The sequence below is a fragment of the Trachurus japonicus genome, chromosome 17, assembly GCF_045865225.1.
Source record: "Trachurus japonicus isolate A0001 chromosome 17, Traja_1.0".
Lineage (NCBI taxonomy): Eukaryota > Metazoa > Chordata > Actinopteri > Carangiformes > Carangidae > Trachurus > Trachurus japonicus.
In genome coordinates, this window is record NC_140923.1 from 32,246,258 (window position 1) to 32,264,088 (window position 17,831).

The following is a 17,831-nucleotide window of genomic DNA, read 5'->3' on the forward strand; positions in this document are numbered from 1 at the left end:
CAGAGATGGGGACTCGAGTTTGCGACTCGAACTCGAGTCGCACTTAAGTCGCACACACAGAGACTTCAGACTTGACTTGGACTCGTGCCCTAAAGACTTCAGACTCGACTCGGACTCGTGTTTTGAGACTCGTGAACAATCATTACTTTTTTGGCTCGTGCCTCCCTCCTGACAGCGCTTTTTTTTTTCTTTTTTGATGTTAACACACCACTAGCGGAGCAGCGCCACATGGCCGGTAACGTTATTCAGATGGAGGTTAGATCTTCATATTGAACTCCTACAGAGTGCAGCCAAACACCAGTGTCTAAAGAGAAGGGAGCAGCAGAGCTCCTCTGACAGCGCAGTCAGCTGTGGGTGAGTGACAGGTGACTGTGAACTGGCTTTTTTTTTTCTTTCTTTTTTTTTAAATAGCGGCACCGTCCGTAGCCTACATGTGAGGTACAACGTCCGTTTGTTGTCAGACCTTCCTTCACAGGGACTAGCTGCTGCATAACTGGCACATATCAGGCTACTGTAGGCTAAATCCTCCTGTTTATTAATGTTTTTGCTGCGAAATATGACTGAAGGCACGTATGGAAGTCTGGACGTGTCGACACGCCCCCACGAGTTGACGGAGCTAATTAAAAAAATAATAACAACCAGTTCTTCTCTCAGAAACATGCGGTTCCAGAAAGGTTTTGCTGCACATAAAGATGTGAGCTATACCATCCAGATCTTATGACCTATAATTAACAGCCTAAATCATTTTCCATGTTGTTCATCTGGCAGGGGTGTACCGCTGTGTCGTTTCAAGAGACCCCAAAGAGCCGGAGCCGGATGATGATTATGAATATGATTACAATGAGAAGCAGACAGGGGATGATGAGGAGTATGAAACTGAAGGATACATTCGTGATGAAGCTCGGTGCGTCGTTATACAGGACACAATAGTCAGCAGTCCACGCCCAAAGAGTCCTCCACAGGACCCAGAGAAAGACTCTAACACCACTGCCATTGTAGCCGGGGGAATAGTGGCGGGACTGGCGGTGGTAGCCGTTGCTGCAGCAGTTGTATTTTTGAGAAAAAGATCTATGGCTCAATCTGGACAGTCCAAGGACATATATATGCAAGATGATCCTGGTTGTTCTGATAGATTAACTACAGACTGTGCTTGATCACTGCTAAATGTTTTATTCAATAGCTTGTAATGTAAGCTGATAAACATCCAAGTGACATTGACAGTGTCATGTAATCTATCCATTAGTCACCCCTCTATCCAAATATTTGCATTTATTGGTCATTATGAAATCTATTCAAAACACAATTTTGGCGTAAGACTGGAATTTGTGGCATCTTCTTTTTCCTGCAAACTTTGCCTTCAGCTGGACAATGTACACTTCAGCATGGTGGCTCTGAACGCTCAGCGCCCTGCAACTTAACAAAACACACACAGACACAAGTACACTACAAATTCATATTTGACAGCACATGCACTGCAAAAACTCACAACACAGTTGAAGTGTTTGCAGGGACGCTACAAAATCCTTGTGTGCTTTTAAAGGATTTATCTCAAAAACGGTACAAGATATGAAAAAGTTGTACACAGGTTGAATACAATAGAACAATGTCTACAGATCAGAATTTGAATGAAGTCTCTAGCAGAAAGTATGCTGAAGCTTTAGAGGCTGAAAGAAGTAAGAAGATTTGAAGAGTTTCAAGACTGTTCCAATGCATTCTCTATGGGCCAAAAAAAATCAGAAATAGTTGAATATTGCAAAAAGTATGAATATTTGAAAAGAGAAAAGTCATTCTGATAATTTCCAGAAAAAGCTGCACGATTTGATGTATGAATTGTTGAAATAGCACAAAGTATGAAGGACTAGTTAGAGACCAAAAAAGGGAAGAAGAACTTGGAATAAGTATAAAGAAAATGGCTGAACAGAAGAACAATAGTGTGAATTGATTGATTCTTTTAATGACCACACAGCCAGGCTGGTGGAATTTGCTTCCATACAGCTTATTGGTACAGGTTCCAAACATATAACATGTATAGACAAACATACAATTACAACTTATGTAGGGCCATGCTTGTTCCACAGTGTTCAGAGTTCAGGATATTTATTGCAGTGGGGATGAAACTGTTTCTGAAGCGGGTTGTTTTGGAGGCAATTGTCCTGTAGCGTCTCCCAGAGGGGAGCAGCTGGAAGGCATAGTGTGCGGGGTGAGTGGGATCTAGGACAATTTTTTGGGCTCTGCGCAGTGTCCGTTTGTGGTGAAGTGATTCAAGTGATGGTAAGGGGGAGCCAGTGATTCTGGATGCTCTATTGATGATGCGCTGTAATTTCTTCTTTGAAAGTGTATCAAGACTGCTGAACCAGACTGTAATGGATGAGGTGATCAGCATTCACACTAATAAAAAGAGAATAAAGAAAATGGCCGAACAGAAGAACAATAGTGTGAATGCTGTAACGCTGAAAGCATTCACACTAATAAGTATAAAGAAAAATGGCGGAGAGGAAGAACAAGAAGCATTCACAAGCATTCATGCTTTCAGCATTCACACTAATAACTACACATCCAGCAGTTTGTGAAGAAATGAGGCTGTTCTGTAGTACAGAACACAGTTTCACACTGTTATTCTCTATTCAAGTACAACTGATGTGTTTGCTGTGAGTGGAGACTGTATGAGTTTTGTGAATGTGTCAAATTGATAATTGTAAGAACTAGAATTGGTATTTCCTGAAGGAAATACGTGTGAATGCTGAAAGCCATTGCTGAACCATGCTGAATAAGTTGACAAAGACACGCGGAATTACACACAAACATGTCCAAGGCAGAAATTGAACCCACAACTTCAGGACTGGTAACCTGACACACTAACCATATGGCCACAGAGGACATGTTTACAATGAGCTTTATACTATGAGGAATCAAGGACTGTCCAATGGCAGCTGAGTTGGAATGAAAAGTCAAGCAATGATGTGACATGACTGAGGCAGGAATCGAACCCATGACCTCATGATCACTAAACTTTTACTCTGCCACTTTGCCACAGAGAGCACACACATAAGCATGTTGTCATGTGTAATGTGATGATGTGCTGCAAACGGTGGCACTAGCAATTAATGAGTCTCTTAACGAACACCTGTAACCAATTGAAGGTGGGGGAGGAGAGCAGAATTCAACATAACATAACAAGATTACTCAGCTTGGATTCAAACCAGTGACCTTGGGGTTGGATGGCAGGAACCTTAACCACTGGCCCATTCAAAGACTTCTGGAGAAGAAGGGTTGAGACTTTGATGAATGTGAGATTTTTCAATGATGCTTAAAAACAAAAGAAAAGAGTGGAAATGAGCCACAACAAGTAAGTAGAGGACTTTTTTGTGACTTGTGACTATTTTTTGATGAAATCCAACAAAGTATAATGCCCATTCCAGTGAATTACAAAGTTGAGCTCCTACTACTCTGCTGTGAAAGAAATTGCATTGGGGTAAATGGCAGAGAGAGAGCACCCAGGCTGCATTTAAAAAATATTTCAAATTATTCTCTGAGTCTCTGTGCATTTTTGACGGCATTGTGAGACAGAAGACAAGTGTGGCTACAAACTGTTTCCAAAATCATGAGTGTAGAGTGTCATTTGTAGCTTTGCTGGCAGTTTCAGAAGAAAAGTTCCAGTCGCTTTTTTGGATCTCCTGCACTCTATGATGATGTCACCCACTCTGACCCAACACCATACACACTCATTGAAAAGTGTGAAATTTGTCAGAAATCCTCATGTGAGAATCCCAGTCCGCTATTGGCTGTCGCCGCGGTCGCGCCGCTGCTCATTTGCATAAAGTTCAATCTCTCCCAACTTTCATCGCTCTCGTCGCGTCGCTCGCGTCGCTCCCGCCGCCGGTCGCTCCTCGTCGCTCCTCGTCGCCAGTGTACATTGAAAATGAATGGCAGCTGGTCGCCACGGTCGCTCCGGTCGCTTTTGGTGTGAACGCCCAGTTAGAGGCTGAAAGAAGTAAGAAGATTTGAAGAGTTTCAAGACTGATCCAATGCATTCTCTATGGGGAAAAAAAATCAGAAATAGTTGAATATTGCAAAAAGTATGACTTTTTGAAAAGAGAAAAATCATTCCGATAATGTCCCGATGGCTTTCAGCATTCACACTAATTATAGGTGAAGTAATAATCAAGGCTCAACTATGATGACAGTTTATTGCAGCATGAAACAGGAAAAAACAAATAAAGCAAACTTGTATAAAATCTAATGGGAAAATGCACTTCTTTTAACAATTTTCAGACTCATTCTTTATAAATGACAACACTTTGAATATCATCAAATAAATACATTTTTCTTTGTCTGAATCCTCATCGTAACAATTAACAATTTGGTTTATGGTTTTCCTGGTGGTCAGCAAGTTGCTATTTTCAAGAAAGTAACTTCATTGTAGTCCAGCATCTATCAGTGGTGAACAAATAAAACATGTGTTCTGCAGAGGCCTAACATCAGGTGGTTCTCATGATAAAACATTAGAAATCCATTGGGGCCTTCTGACCAGACTTGAGCAGATGAGCTAAAGAAAGGAGCACCAGGTCAACTACTGTAACATTCAGTGTCATTTTTAAACCCATTTAAACTGATGCTTTTTTTCCTTTCATTGTCACAAATTTCATCTTTCTTGTAACTTGATCTAAAAAGTGTTGGAGCAGAACAGGCATTTTACACCAGTAACTTCAGATTCTAGCAGAAACAGGGGAAAAAGAGAAATGTCAGAAACAAGCCAAATATTCATCCTCAAAAAGTCCTTTCAGTACTGCATGTAGAAACTTTGTTCTATAACACAGTCACAAAACAAAAAGGCACAAGGAAATCTCTTAACAAGTATGATGAACACATCAAAATAGAAGGTAGAGTGTACTTTCACACCGACAAGGATCACTAAAAAAACAAAACACACATTGCAGAGTGGCCATGTCTTCTGGAAAAACTGAACCACACCACTGTAACCACAGTGGTCCCATGTTTGTATCATGATTTCTTTAAAGCTGACGACCTTCTATATCAGTTCCATACACAACCAAAAGAAACAATCCAATTAAAATGAGACAAAGAGCGAGGAGAAATTATCATGGTAATCAAATGGACATCCATAACTTATTACATCACACTGCCCTTTTCTGTTTACTAACCTCTGAGCTGGTAAATAGTCATCGCTGTGTGACCTGATACTTGTTGTAGAAAATTCAGCAGTTCAGACCCAAAGTATGCTGTGGTGTGGTGAATTTAATAGTAATCCGGAAAACGGTGAGCCTACTGACACAGAGCGCGTCTGCGACAATAGACTGACCCAGAATGAAGGGCAAGGGGACAGATATACAGTTACAAGGAAGGGGGGGTACATAGGGTTACAAGGGAAACAAAGGCATTTGCATGTCAAGGTCCTGATGGAATTAGCATGAGACATACAACTTAATTATCAAGAGTAAGAAGGAAAGGTAATTGTATCAGAGAAACAAAGACCTAGACAAGAAGGTGTGTTGAGTGAATGAATCAGAGACATTCATGAGGTTTTGATCTACACTGAATAAGAATTTTCTTCCACAATCCATCCTTTTTTTTTTTTTTTTAAAGAAAAAAATAAAATCAGAAGGTTAGAGAAATTATCAAAGAGAGAAAAATCTAACATACAGTAAAATGACGCAATCCAAATGAAATTTAAGTAATGAGCATACCAATTGTGTCCATGAGGTAAAAACAAAAAATACAAAGTAAATTTAGTAAAACAGTTTGTAAACATGTTTAAATTTTAGTAGTATTAGAAATAATTGAGAAGATATAAGTAAAATTACCAAGAATGAAATACAGGAAAAGGGAATTTAAAGTGTGATCATTAGAGATCACAGTGTAAAAGTTTAAACTAAACCAATTTTAATAATACACCATCTAGACATCTTCAAAATCTATTCTAATATTGCACAAGAAGTTAGGATCCTCTTCCTCATTTGGAGGATCTTGAGAAGGTGTAGATAACATGATGTTAGTGGTGTTTCTAGATATGGAGTAACAGAGAATACATTTCACACAATGTATTATGAGACCAATAAAACAAACAAATCCAAAAGCAAGGAGCATACTTTCAAGAATTAGGTAACCCACTGATCCTAATTCGTTTCTAAGCCAACCAAAAAGACCCGGGGTATCTGGGTGATGAAGTTGATTTGCAATATTGTTGATATGGTTAGTTATCACTTGTAGGGTAGTATTGTTATCAGGTATGAAAACACAACACTCTGTTCCAATAATGGCGCAAGTTCCACCCTGTGATGCTAGAAGATAGTCCAGTGCGGCACGATTTTGTAAAGTCATAATTCTAATGGCAGTTACTTCCTGTGAAAGTAGTGACAAACCCTTGGCAGTGGTGTTGGCAAGATCTTCAACAGCATGAGAAAGATCTCTTATCTGGTCGAGAGCGGACATGACACCATAGTTTGGAATAAGGGCACCAAAAAATCTTGTCCAAGTGGACTGCGTGTGTGTATACAAGTCTCTTTTAACAATCTGGACCTCAGGTGGTTTTGGGAGTACTCTCATAGCTGGAATCACATGGCCCAGACCACATGTTCCAGACCAGTTCTTTGGTAGATACTCAAAAGCTTTTGTGCCACAAATCCAATAAATCCCTTTTGGAAGTGGCATAGAGCATTTTCCAAGCATGTCTGCAAATTGTCCATATTCACCTGAAGATCCTGTTGAAGAGTGTTCTGTCGGTAGGTTGTGCACCGTCTTACACTTTGAAGTTCCGAGGTTGAACTGGTACAGTCATTGGTCTCCCTGTAATGATTTCATGAGGTGTGAGTTTGTGTTTTCTGATAGGAGAGGACCTCATTGACATGAGGGCCAGAGGCAAAAGTGTTGTCCATTTCAGTCCCGTTTCAGCACACAGTTTGGCTAATTTGTTCTTCAGGATGCCATTGTGTCTTTCAACCAACCCTGAGGATTGTGGATGATATGGACAGTGTAGTCTTTGTTTAATTCCCAATGTTTGATAGAGTTCAGTCATTATTTGTCCTGTGAAATGACTTCCTCTGTCGGAGTTGATGTTTTGTGGAATCCCAAACCGTGGAACAATGTCTTTCAGTAAACATTTCGCCACAGACGTAGAGTCAGCCTTCTTGCAAGGCCAGGCTTCAGGCCAGTTGGAGAACATGTCAATGCATACAAGAACATATTCATATCCCTCACATTTTGGCATGTGGATAAAGTCAATTTGTAGGGCTTCGAAAGGGTCCCGGGGTGGTGGATGTGTTGACATTTCCACTCGCGTTGTCTTCCCTGGGTTATGCTGTTGACATATTAGACAATTTTCACAATAGTCTTTTGCATAGGATGTAAATCCTGGTGCATACCAGTCCTTTAACACATTTTTGGCACATTGCTCCTTTGTTCACATGTGAGAAACCATGTGACATTCGGACCAGCCATGGGTACAGAGATGTGGGTGCCACAATGCGGTCGTTGGTTCTGCATTGCTCCTCAGCTCTGTTGGTAGGTGAAGTTGTTTCAATGAGGTTCTTCGTCTTCTGGGCCATCAGGCCTGTGTTGCTCCTCAGATGTGCTGGATGGGTCTTAGGTGTGATGGAGAAGGACCTATGCATCTGGATGGTCCTTGTTGATTCCATGGAGTTCCTCTTTGTGTTGCTTTGGTTCACAGCTGGTCCCTTTGTTGGCTCCTTCCTGCAGTGACCATCTTCACAGCTGGAAATCATGGAGTGGTGTGGACGTTGGTTGTGAAAAGGCTGATTTTCACTTGCTGCATCTGTTGTATAAACAAAACATACACATCCAATATCCCCCTTTTTGACACATGGTTTTACCCATGTGTCACATTAGCAAAGTGGGAGTAAAATAGTGAGAGGAGAGTGAACTTAAACAGATCTAATACAAGAAAGAACCAAATCAGGTTAGTTAGTTAGTTAGTTTGTTAGTTTGTTAATGGTTATTCTTGTCGGTCCAGTCAGGAGTCAACCTGTTGGAAGATAGCAATTCAGTTATGTTCTTTTCCATCATCTGGTGGGGGGGGAAAAGAGTGATAGGGTTAAAAAAAATATTGCATCTTATGACAGTAATGTTGGACATTTCTAAAAGTACAGTGTCAAATTTTAGTCATCGTGTTGTGGAGAGGTGAACAAAGGTGTGCCAACTGGGGAGTCTTTACAGGGAACAATTACTCCTACTGCTTTAAAAGACTCAAAGACTGGCATTATGTAAATCGATAGCTTCTTGATTTTGGAGTGATCACAATAGGTTCATATGAGGCCAAACATCATAGTGACTGACAACCCACAGTGTCTTAGGGACCTCCTGTAGGGCTGAAATAGTTTTAACTTGTTTCAGACAAAAACAAACATACAAACATACAAACAAACAAACAAACAAACCTAAAAAGTGTTTTAGGTACCAGCTGGATTTTCTTTGAGTGTGCACAACAGATGTTAAACTCTTAAGAATAGCTATAGATTGATCAGATGTTTTCTTGCCAATTGGCTGCGCGCTTACATTGTTTTCTTAAATGGGTCCCAATCTTTTCTCTAATTGCAAGTGTAAATGTATAGAATCAAATGGTCCGTGGTGTACATGTCAAAATTGAATTGGTGTGAGAGAGAATGATAAAGCACATCTGTGTTGTCCGGTAGATGTGTGTTCCAGTATCAACTCTCTTTCCCAACCAACCTTTTTCAAATGTCTCATCAGGTCCTGGTGACACAAGAGGTTCAATGCAGTTCCTCTGGTGTCAAAACTGTTTTTCTGGCTTCTGTAACAAGCTTGGAAAAGGCCGTTAAGGGTTGCAATTTCCATTGATATGCATACTGCAGGTCTAGGGTGTGGTGAACAAAGTAGTGTGAAAAACATTTGGCTCCAAATTAGATCAGTTTGTTTTGCTACATCTGGGGTTGAGACCAGACAAAGGCCTAATTTGCACATCAAGTATCTGCCCATCAGGTTAATAGGGCATTTGGTCCATCTGCACATTTAAGTGGGATGGTAATGGTATCTGTAACTATTTTGACCTGATGAACACAACACATAATTTTTTCTCAGTTCTTTCATAACTAGTGTCAGTGTTCAAACACAATTTGTAGCGATGTGTATAATCTATACACTTTATGGGTGTGTGAATGTAGTGCAGTACCTTTCTCAGGTTTCACAGGTTGGTCAAGCTTGTCAGCAAGGATCCATTTCCCTTCGACAAACCCCCGATCATCCTCAGTCTTTGTTTGCTTCAGTTGATGATGTTCTTGTGAGAAAGTTTTCATACCCAATGTCCAATGTCCCCAGTTTTCTGTGTCGGCCACGTCCTCTTCTTCTGCGTTCATGACTGGGTTGTCCATGTTTCCAGACTGTGTTGATGTCAGTAGAAGTCCTTACACAGAAAACCAAATTCTGTATCTTCTGGTCCAGATACTTCAGTCGTGGGCATGTTGAAGGCTGTATCTCGATTGGGATGACACAGTCTGTGTGCAATTGTAGAAGAGGGGTCTGGAGAGTTTTGTAGTTGAACAGATGCATTAGGATGAGCTGCTCCTGAATTATTATTATTATTATTATTTTTTTTTTTTGTCACGTTGGAGGAGTCGGTTTCTCTTGTCTTGTTGGGTATCGTAGAGTTCTATGGTGGGCTGAGGGATGAATCGGTGGGATGTCTTCAAGGTCAGGATCCAGGCTTCAAAGCTGCCAACTGTGGAAACAAACAAAAGGAAATCTACGAGCTTGGTGCTGTAGTGTCAGTGTGAGTTACATTTTTCTTTCTTTTTTTTTTTTTTTTAAAGAAGCAATTCTTGTGTTGCTTTCGCCATCTGTAAACATTCTTTTAACATTTCATGATTTACAGACTTTTCCCTCATTTCACTTTTTGTTACCGTTCAAATATTACATTTTTTAATTTTAGAAGTTACATTTGTGTGATCGTTTAATTTAATTTTTTGTTTGCGTTGTGTTTTTTTTTTTTCTTTCTTCCAATTGCGTTGTGTCTTTTTTTTTTTTTTTTTTCTTCCAATTGAGCTACCAATTTCTTATTTTGATCAGAAAGTGAAGCCAATTGAGAGTCTGTATGGCGACGTCGACTTTCATCTCTCCAAAGTCTAAGAGAGAAGAAATGTTTATTTCTATCTCTACGAGAGCTTAACCTCTCTTTTAGGTTTTCTAATCGCGTTCGATCAAAAGTGCTATTTTGGGGAAATTTTAGAAGTCCATCATCTACAGTTATTTTAGTCCAAATTGCAACAAATTTAATGCTTTCTTTACCATAATTATCACGCATGTACTTTACAGGACCACTCAAATCTCTCTCTAACCCTCTACTTAAACAACTTCCCATTTTCTATTATGTTGGATCTCCCAAGGTAAAATTACATCAAATTTTCCATAAATATTCACGTCTCAATTCTCTCAGTAAATTTACACATTTCAATACCTTCAACCATGTTACATTTCCCAGTTCTTTCAACAATCTTACTTATTAATAGTAGAAAGCAAAATAAAACAAAACAAGACAAAATGACACAAAAGGAAATCTGGGGTTCTACTAAGGGTTGTTAACATAAAATATATACAAGGCCCATTTTATTTTCCGTTGCAGCTGCACTTCGGCCCCCCTTTTTTTTTTGTCTTTCTTTTTTTAATTTTCTTGGCCGGAATTAGTCTTTCTTTCCCAGGAATAGTTTGACCACTAAAAGAATCATCGATTTTAGGGCTAGAAGAACAAGCAATCTCAAACTCTGTGTTGTGGGGAATGAAATTCGAGTTTTCCTAAGTATTCACAAGTACTTAGACACATAGCATGCATTTTTATGAGTATTCCCGTCCCTGGAATGCTTTACCGATAGGAGAGCAAGTCAAATTCTAAAGGCTAGAAAAACAATGTAACCTCAAAACCTGGTGTGGGGTTATGAAGTCCTAGTATTTCTATACATTCACGAGAGAAAGCATCGACTCATTTAAGAGGGAGTACCCACTACTCAGCCTCCGGGGAGTACCCACTACTCAACCCTTTAAACCATGGATAAATTCTTTCAATTTTTTTTTTTAATCAATCAAACCTTGGGGAGTAACCTCTACTCCATATTTCACAAAAGCTTTAACCCCTCTTTTCACCACCACACAGCAGACTTACATACAATCGGATGGCGTCAACTTCTTTGGGACTCCAACTTCACAGGCCATCAGACCACACAGCGACCACAATTGGGTTTTTAAAAGGCTCCCTTACCTCTAGTTAATTTGGGTTCTCAAGTCTCTGGTGGATCCTCTGGTCTGGAAGAAGGAGTCTCCTTGGAAGTGTGTTGCCATCCGGGTCACGGCACCATTTGTTGTAGAAAATTCAGCAGTTCAGACCCAAAGTATGCTGTGGTGTGGTGAATTTAATAGTAATCCGGAAAACGGTGAGCCTACTGACACAGAGCGCGTCTGCGACAATAGACTGACCCAGAATGAAGGGCAAGGGGACAGATATACAGTTACAAGGAAGGGGGGGTACATAGGGTTACAAGGGAAACAAAGGCATTTGCATGTCAAGGTCCTGATGGAATTAGCATGAGACATACAACTTAATTATCAAGAGTAAGAAGGAAAGGTAATTGTATCAGAGAAACAAAGACCTAGACAAGAAGGTGTGTTGAGTGAATGAATCAGAGACATTCATGAGGTTTTGATCTACACTGAATAAGAATTTTCTTCCACATACTGCACTGAAAAGTATCACTTTGACTGTATCTCTTTCATGCAGAGGGTATCACCAATTTGAATAGTACTGCCACGTAACACAGGCATTTATACAGGTAGTTGTTACTAGCACCAATGTGTTCAAGACTGTGGTATTCAAGTACCACATGTTAAATGATTTGAAATATTATTTGAATTATTTCTCTTTCCAAAGTGGGAAAAAAAGACCTACTGAACTTCTTTGTTAAGGCAGGAGGCTTATGCACATGTTATCATTACTGTGACTGCAACTGGGACTGTTGGTGAATCAAAACAGCCTACTGGTTTTCACACTGCCAGTTGTGATAAGAGGGCCAAACCATGAACAGAGGAGTAGGGAGGGGAAATTATTTTAGATTTCATTATGCAAGGACCAGATGTCGCCTGCTAGTGAGTTGGCACAGCCCTGAATGGTCCAGGTAGCCAGGGCAAACTGGTTGTGGAACAGGTCGGCGTCAGCCTCAGGGGCGTCGGTCCTGAGCGCATCAAGATGGTCGGACAGAGCTGTGAGAGTGTGGGGGCCGGAGCCCAGCAGGATGTGGCGGAAGGGACTATCTCTGGGAGACACGTAGGGCGACAGGAAGTTCCTTTCCACCTGCAGAAACACGGGAGAGAAGGACGTTCACATAAATGCATTTAATTATGTCATGTCTTTTAGGGTGGTTATTTTACACTCTATGCACTGCTGAACAGCCTTTAATATCAGCACCATCACTGCCTTCCACCACGTTCTGATCAGCAAATAACCTGGACTGGCCTCTGCACATGACTGTGTGTGAGTGTTGCATTTCTACAGAGTATCTCAACAATGATCCCAAACTGTAGAGATCTTACCGTCATGATGCGGTCATTGATGATGCGGTACTTCTCAGTGTCCTCCAGGTCACTGTTCTGGACTTCTGTTGCCAGGGCACGAGAGGCACGGCCGTAGGAGCCATAGGCTGAGATCAACCACTGCACTGTCAGGGCCTTGGGCAACAGCTGAGGCTGAGCCTGGAAGCAGACACAGCATCAACACCGCTTAGTTAGTGAACTGAATTAACTCAATTAAATAGATGAGCATCTTCCAGGGACATCTGGTTATTTTTTAACAGCAATGGAACAAAATAATAATTAAATGGCAGAAAAATGTACTTTACAGAGTAAAGTACAAAACAGTATATACAGTTGGAAATTGAAGGTAAACATTATTTTCATTTGCCACTCACTCTCTGAACACTCTTGACTTTCACATTGATTTGTGCCACACGAGTACGTATGAGCTTCTCGTATTTCCCCAGGTCCATCTGCAGCAGATGATCATGGACCAGCCTCAGAGCTATGTGACCTGCAAACTGGGCTGATGCTACAGCCAGCTTAGGAACATTGTTGGCTGTGGCGCTGTTCAGCTTCAGCTGGTTGTCCTCCAGTGTGCCAAAGTACTGGTAGTGCTAAAGGAGGAGAAGAACATTAGAATGAGTTAGGTCAATGAACAGGGTTGTCAAAACTCTTATTTAATTTTGGAACACCAGGACGACTTACTGAGTTACCAGCAGCAAATCTAAATGAGAGTGAGGGAATGCCAGAGAAGGCCAGGAAAGGATATGCAGCGTTGTCTGGTTTCAGAGGCTCCAAACTGGAAGATAAACATGAAAAAGAAGCCGTGACCATTTGCTAAAAATGAGTATGAGAAAAGTTTGGTAGTCATGGAGGTAATGAAACACTGAGACTGTAGAGGAGAATGTAAAAGACTTACATGTCCGATTCCCAGTTGCTCTTCCCAAACTGAGAGATAAGAGACTGAGTGTTGTCAAATTTCACCTGAGGACAAAACAATTGAATACATTCATTTTTCTGAAAAACTTGACTAAATGACATGAATGGATTGTATTGAATTGCTGAGTTCACCTCCTTCAGAGTGCTCTCAATCAGGCTGTGCATCAAGGGACTGGCTGCTACTTTAAATCCACTGCGACCTGGAGAAGAACATTGGAGTGAAGTGTCCTTTAACACATTACAGTTCTAGATGTCAATATCAGTTACAGCCATTTTTCTAACTATTCATATAATGTGGACAAGATGTCAAAGATGTTTGTAAAAGAGAAGTAAATACCTGTTACAACACCATCCAGGTTGATGTAGGAGAAGGCTTTCATGTTCAGAGAAGTCAGATAACCCTAGAAATGCAACAAGTACAAAAAACAGTCAGTAACATTACTCATTGTTGTGCTGGTTTGATCAGTTGTACGGATTTACTGATTTTATTGATTTACTTGTAATAGAGTGGAAGCACCCTTCACTGTTTTGAATGTGTGTTAAAGGTGTTAAAGTACTTTGTATGAATGTCTCCTATGTATTGTTTTGTGTATGCAGTGGCTCTGAGCCCAAAACAAATTTCCCTTTGGGACAATAACGTACAATCCAATCTAATCCAAGACTTTCTTGTTCAACAGTTTCAAACATCATGCAGTTCTCACCTCCAACCACTCGGTGGCGCCAACACTCCCATATTCTCCAGCACTCCAGCTAGCAAACACAATGGTCCTCCTTGGCTTGAATCCATCTGTTCAAGTGGATAACACATGAGTATGAACAAAAAGAGCAGTGGCCTCACTAAACAGGATCTGATATTAATGTCATGTCACTTCTGTCAAAATCATTTCTCATCAGAAACAGCAGCTGTCATCAAGACTGAGACTCACCATTCTTCACCATGTCTGAGATGGAACGAGCCAGCTCAACAAGCACGCTGGTGCCAACAGTTGATGTTGCAAAACCTGGACCCCAGGCATCCCTCTGAGCACCGATGACCACATACCGGTCTAAGATTTAACCATGAGACAATCAGAAAAGACAACCACAACACACTCACTGACATTCAACTGACCTGATCTCATGTCTGTCTTGTTAAAGTAGCATCTTACCTGCATCCACAAAGCCTTTGATGGCACCAAAGACATTGTGTATGCTCTTTTCAGTGAGGACGTTGTTGACCTCCACAGTGATCACATCTGTATCATCTCCCAGTTTGTAGTAGCTTCCCCATTCTGCAGGTGCACTCTGACCCCCCAGCTGCCTGTTGGACACACATAATAAACATGTCAGCCACTACTGAGACACATATTTCTATATCCCACTTTACATCATCAGATAGTACAGTTTGTAGAGTGAATTTTGTTTTTTTTTAAGTATATTTTTGGCTTTTGGCTTTTATTGGATAGTGAGATAGACAGGAAAGGGGGAGGCAGAGAGAGGGGGAATGACATGCAGGAAAGGTCCGCCTGACGCGGGACCCGAACCGGGGATGCCCGCGTCGAGGACCGGAGCCTCCACATGGGGCGGCCGCCTCAACCACTGCGCCACGCACCGCCCCGTTTGTAGAGTGAATATTTCAAGTTTTCATCATCATTTCAGATGGTCCACAGTGTGTCCGGGTCTTACTGCATAATCTTAGTTGCCGTGGCTGTTGTGATGGTCTGAGCCAAGATTGTTGGTAGACCTGAAGACTGGACGGGAGGAAACTGAGTGTGGTTGAAGGAGGGGAAGCCTGGGGTGTAGGGATCCCCTGACCCCAAGTGGACCTGTGACAGACACAAGGAAGACTTATGAAGTTTGACCAGCACAACAGTTGACAACAAATGCTTTTGTCATTTGTTTGTTTGTTGTCACGGCACCAACACAACTGATTATGTCTCAAAATAAGTACGATCTCTAATCTCTGTTTCAGTCCACACTCACATGTCCATACAGCTGAGTTGTCTCTCCGATAGAGTAATCTGTGGGGTCTGCATAGATCAACACAGCAGAGGCGTTCATTTTGGCAGCATTGGCTACCTGTAAGCAAAAAGATACAAGCAAGGTTCAGAATTTCATACTTTAGAGCAACTGAGGGGAAAAGCACATAAAATCTACATATTTAAATGTCTTACTAAAACCACCCACCTTCTTAGCATAACTGAGCCTACCAGCTCTGACCAGCAGGACCTTGCCATTCAGGTTGACATTCTTGCCCTGCAGCGATGTGAAGTCCACTTGCTGCCCATAGTGCGCATACACAACAGCACCCTGGGCCGAAGAAAGAAAAAAAAAGAGAGAAATAAAATTAGGGAATTACCTTTCTTATGAAAAAAAAATCTCTGCTTTAATTTATCTTGTAGATTACCGTTACTGATCCACTGGCACTGTAGGACAGAAATCCAGTTGGACACTCCTCAATCCCGTTCTTGAAAACAACTCTGTTGGAGCCAGAAGCTGGAGGGTCCTGAACCCTAACAAAGTGCTCATCAGTCCAGGTGTCCATGCCGTACTCTTTAAACCTATTGTTCACCTTGTTCATTAAATCTTCATCACCAGGAGAACCAGCTCGGTGGTTGAGACTGGTAAACTCACTGATGACAGAGAAAACCAAACATGACAGGAAAAGGAAAATGGCAGAGTTAAAACTATGATTTTTAGAAAAAGAAGTCATCACTGCCCGGCCGAAAAATTTAGGCTTACCTAAAGACAGATTCAAATTTGGATTCACTGAGTTTTTCAGCCAAAAGTGCTTTGACATCATCCCAGTCCATTAGGGGGGCAGCACCTGTCTCGTGTTTAACAGCTTGTTCAAAAGGGATCACCGACACTACAGGGTTGGGAGCCGGGTCCTTCTTTTGATGGACCAGGTAGCCAATGAAGTATCCTGAAAGAAGCAGTGGTTTAAAATGAGGGACAACCAGAGTCAACTGGGACCAAAACAAGCACACATCAGGAGACACAGGTACATAAAGCTATGTGTTGTCTGCATGGTTGGGGAAAGACACCAAGTCTTCCAATTAAAACACTAAAACAGATTAATATCAATACAGAGTAGTGGTCTTATGATTACTCCATGTGGAACTCCACACATTATTTTAGTGATGCAGTCTTTGTTTAAAGGCTTCTTCTTTATTCCTTGGCCCTCTTACCAATAATAAAGATGAGGATGGTTGCAGATGCCATGAAGCAGGGCTTCATGGGTGTATGTCCACACCTTTGAGTCACATTTGGTTTGCGGGAGTTGAAACTGAAATGATCCCTCACTCCTCCTTCATCTTCCTTGTCCATGTCAGGCGACAGTATCTTCTCCACCACACTACTGTCAAGCTTACTCTCCATGTTATGTAGCAAATTTGAATGTGAATGGTTCTGTGTGTTCCTCGTTAAACTGAAAGGAGAAAATTCCAATACAGTATGTTATTGTTGATGGACATAAAGCTGGACCCAATGAGCAATGAGCAAGTTCATCCTGAAAGTGTTCCAACATTCAACAAAACAGTGTTTCGTACAGCGTTATGATAAGTTTCACCTAATAAAAAAAGTTTACAACATTGTAGCTAATGGCTTTACAAATATCAATATACAGCCTGTTAGTGTTTTAGCCTGTTTAATCAATAAGAAGACCAGGTTGTCAGGTTGTGAAATTTCCTCTTGGCCGTTTTAGAACCTCAGGACACGTAGCCTATATAGAAAAGAAGTTTGATCACATGTTGAAAGTTAGCAGATGTAACTCTGGTTCTATAATGCTTGTGTAGCCTTTACCGGGCTACACTATTGGTTACCCTCTTGGACATTTACACTGACAATGCTGATCAGTTTCCAGCAATCAAGTTCAATTTCAGCCTTTTCTTGTACACAGTTTAGCAGTGGAACCAGCAATCCAATTCATCCAATTATTTCAGGAATTGCGAGTTCAAATGAATTTTAAAAATATGTTTGTACAAATTTAGTGCTTCAGATCTCTGTCATTTTCTTAAAGTTTGTCTGACATGTAAGCAGACTACAGTTTTTTGCATTACATTCATAAGGTTAACTGAAAATTCAAGAGTTACTTACTAAATGTTCAGCTGACACAAGTGTCTACTCTTTGCGGCTTTCGCTTCTGTCTGCTCTCTTCTTATGAAATAAAAAAGAAACCATAAAGTCAAAGTGAGGTCACTGTCAGTAAGGGGAAGTAGCGTACCAATGTAGGGTTTCTCAGGCAAAGACAATGATGTGAATATTCAAATCCCTGCCTGCACTGATATGTATTCCACTGCAGATATACATCATGTGGCCTTTAGGATATCTCTAATGAGAGCACCAGTATAAAAAAAAAATCAAAG

General features: G+C 41.0%; 1 protein-coding gene across 2 annotated transcripts; it reads right to left on the reverse strand.

Annotated features, from left to right (window-relative positions):
* Positions 1-11,714: 11,714 nt before the first annotated feature.
* LOC146971110 (transferrin receptor protein 1-like) lies at positions 11,715-16,880 on the reverse strand. 2 transcript variants are annotated; one of them, XM_085805170.1, is made up of 16 exons: positions 16,656-16,880; positions 16,207-16,390; positions 15,872-16,097; positions 15,652-15,774; positions 15,448-15,543; positions 15,151-15,290; positions 14,634-14,785; positions 14,412-14,531; positions 14,187-14,272; positions 13,823-13,886; positions 13,618-13,685; positions 13,466-13,530; positions 13,252-13,345; positions 12,939-13,160; positions 12,565-12,723; positions 11,715-12,325 (listed from the first exon to the last, which is right to left on the reverse strand). In XM_085805170.1, exons 1-16 carry the CDS (start codon positions 16,843-16,845, stop codon positions 12,083-12,085), a joined length of 2,232 nt encoding a protein of 743 aa, XP_085661296.1. In that variant the 5' UTR covers positions 16,846-16,880; the 3' UTR covers positions 11,715-12,082. The 2 variants fall into 2 exon arrangements, with proteins under 2 accessions (XP_085661296.1, XP_085661297.1); XM_085805171.1 differs by having other exon boundaries at positions 15,448-15,539; positions 15,648-15,774.
* Between the last annotated feature and the right edge of the window lie 951 nt (positions 16,881-17,831).

Bases quoted from the DNA above. Each gene is read 5' to 3' on its own strand.
- LOC146971110 (XM_085805170.1), bottom strand. From the start codon at position 16,845: ATGGAGAGTAAGCTTGACAGTAGTGTGGTGGAGAAGATACTGTCGCCT. The intron at 16,098-16,206 runs GTAAGCCTAAAT...CTCTGTCATCAG, and splicing joins AAATTTGAATCTGTCTTTAG to TGAGTTTACCAGTCTCAACC. The intron at 13,346-13,465 runs GTAAGTCTTTTA...TTTATCTTCCAG, and splicing joins AGCAACTGGGAATCGGACAT to TTTGGAGCCTCTGAAACCAG.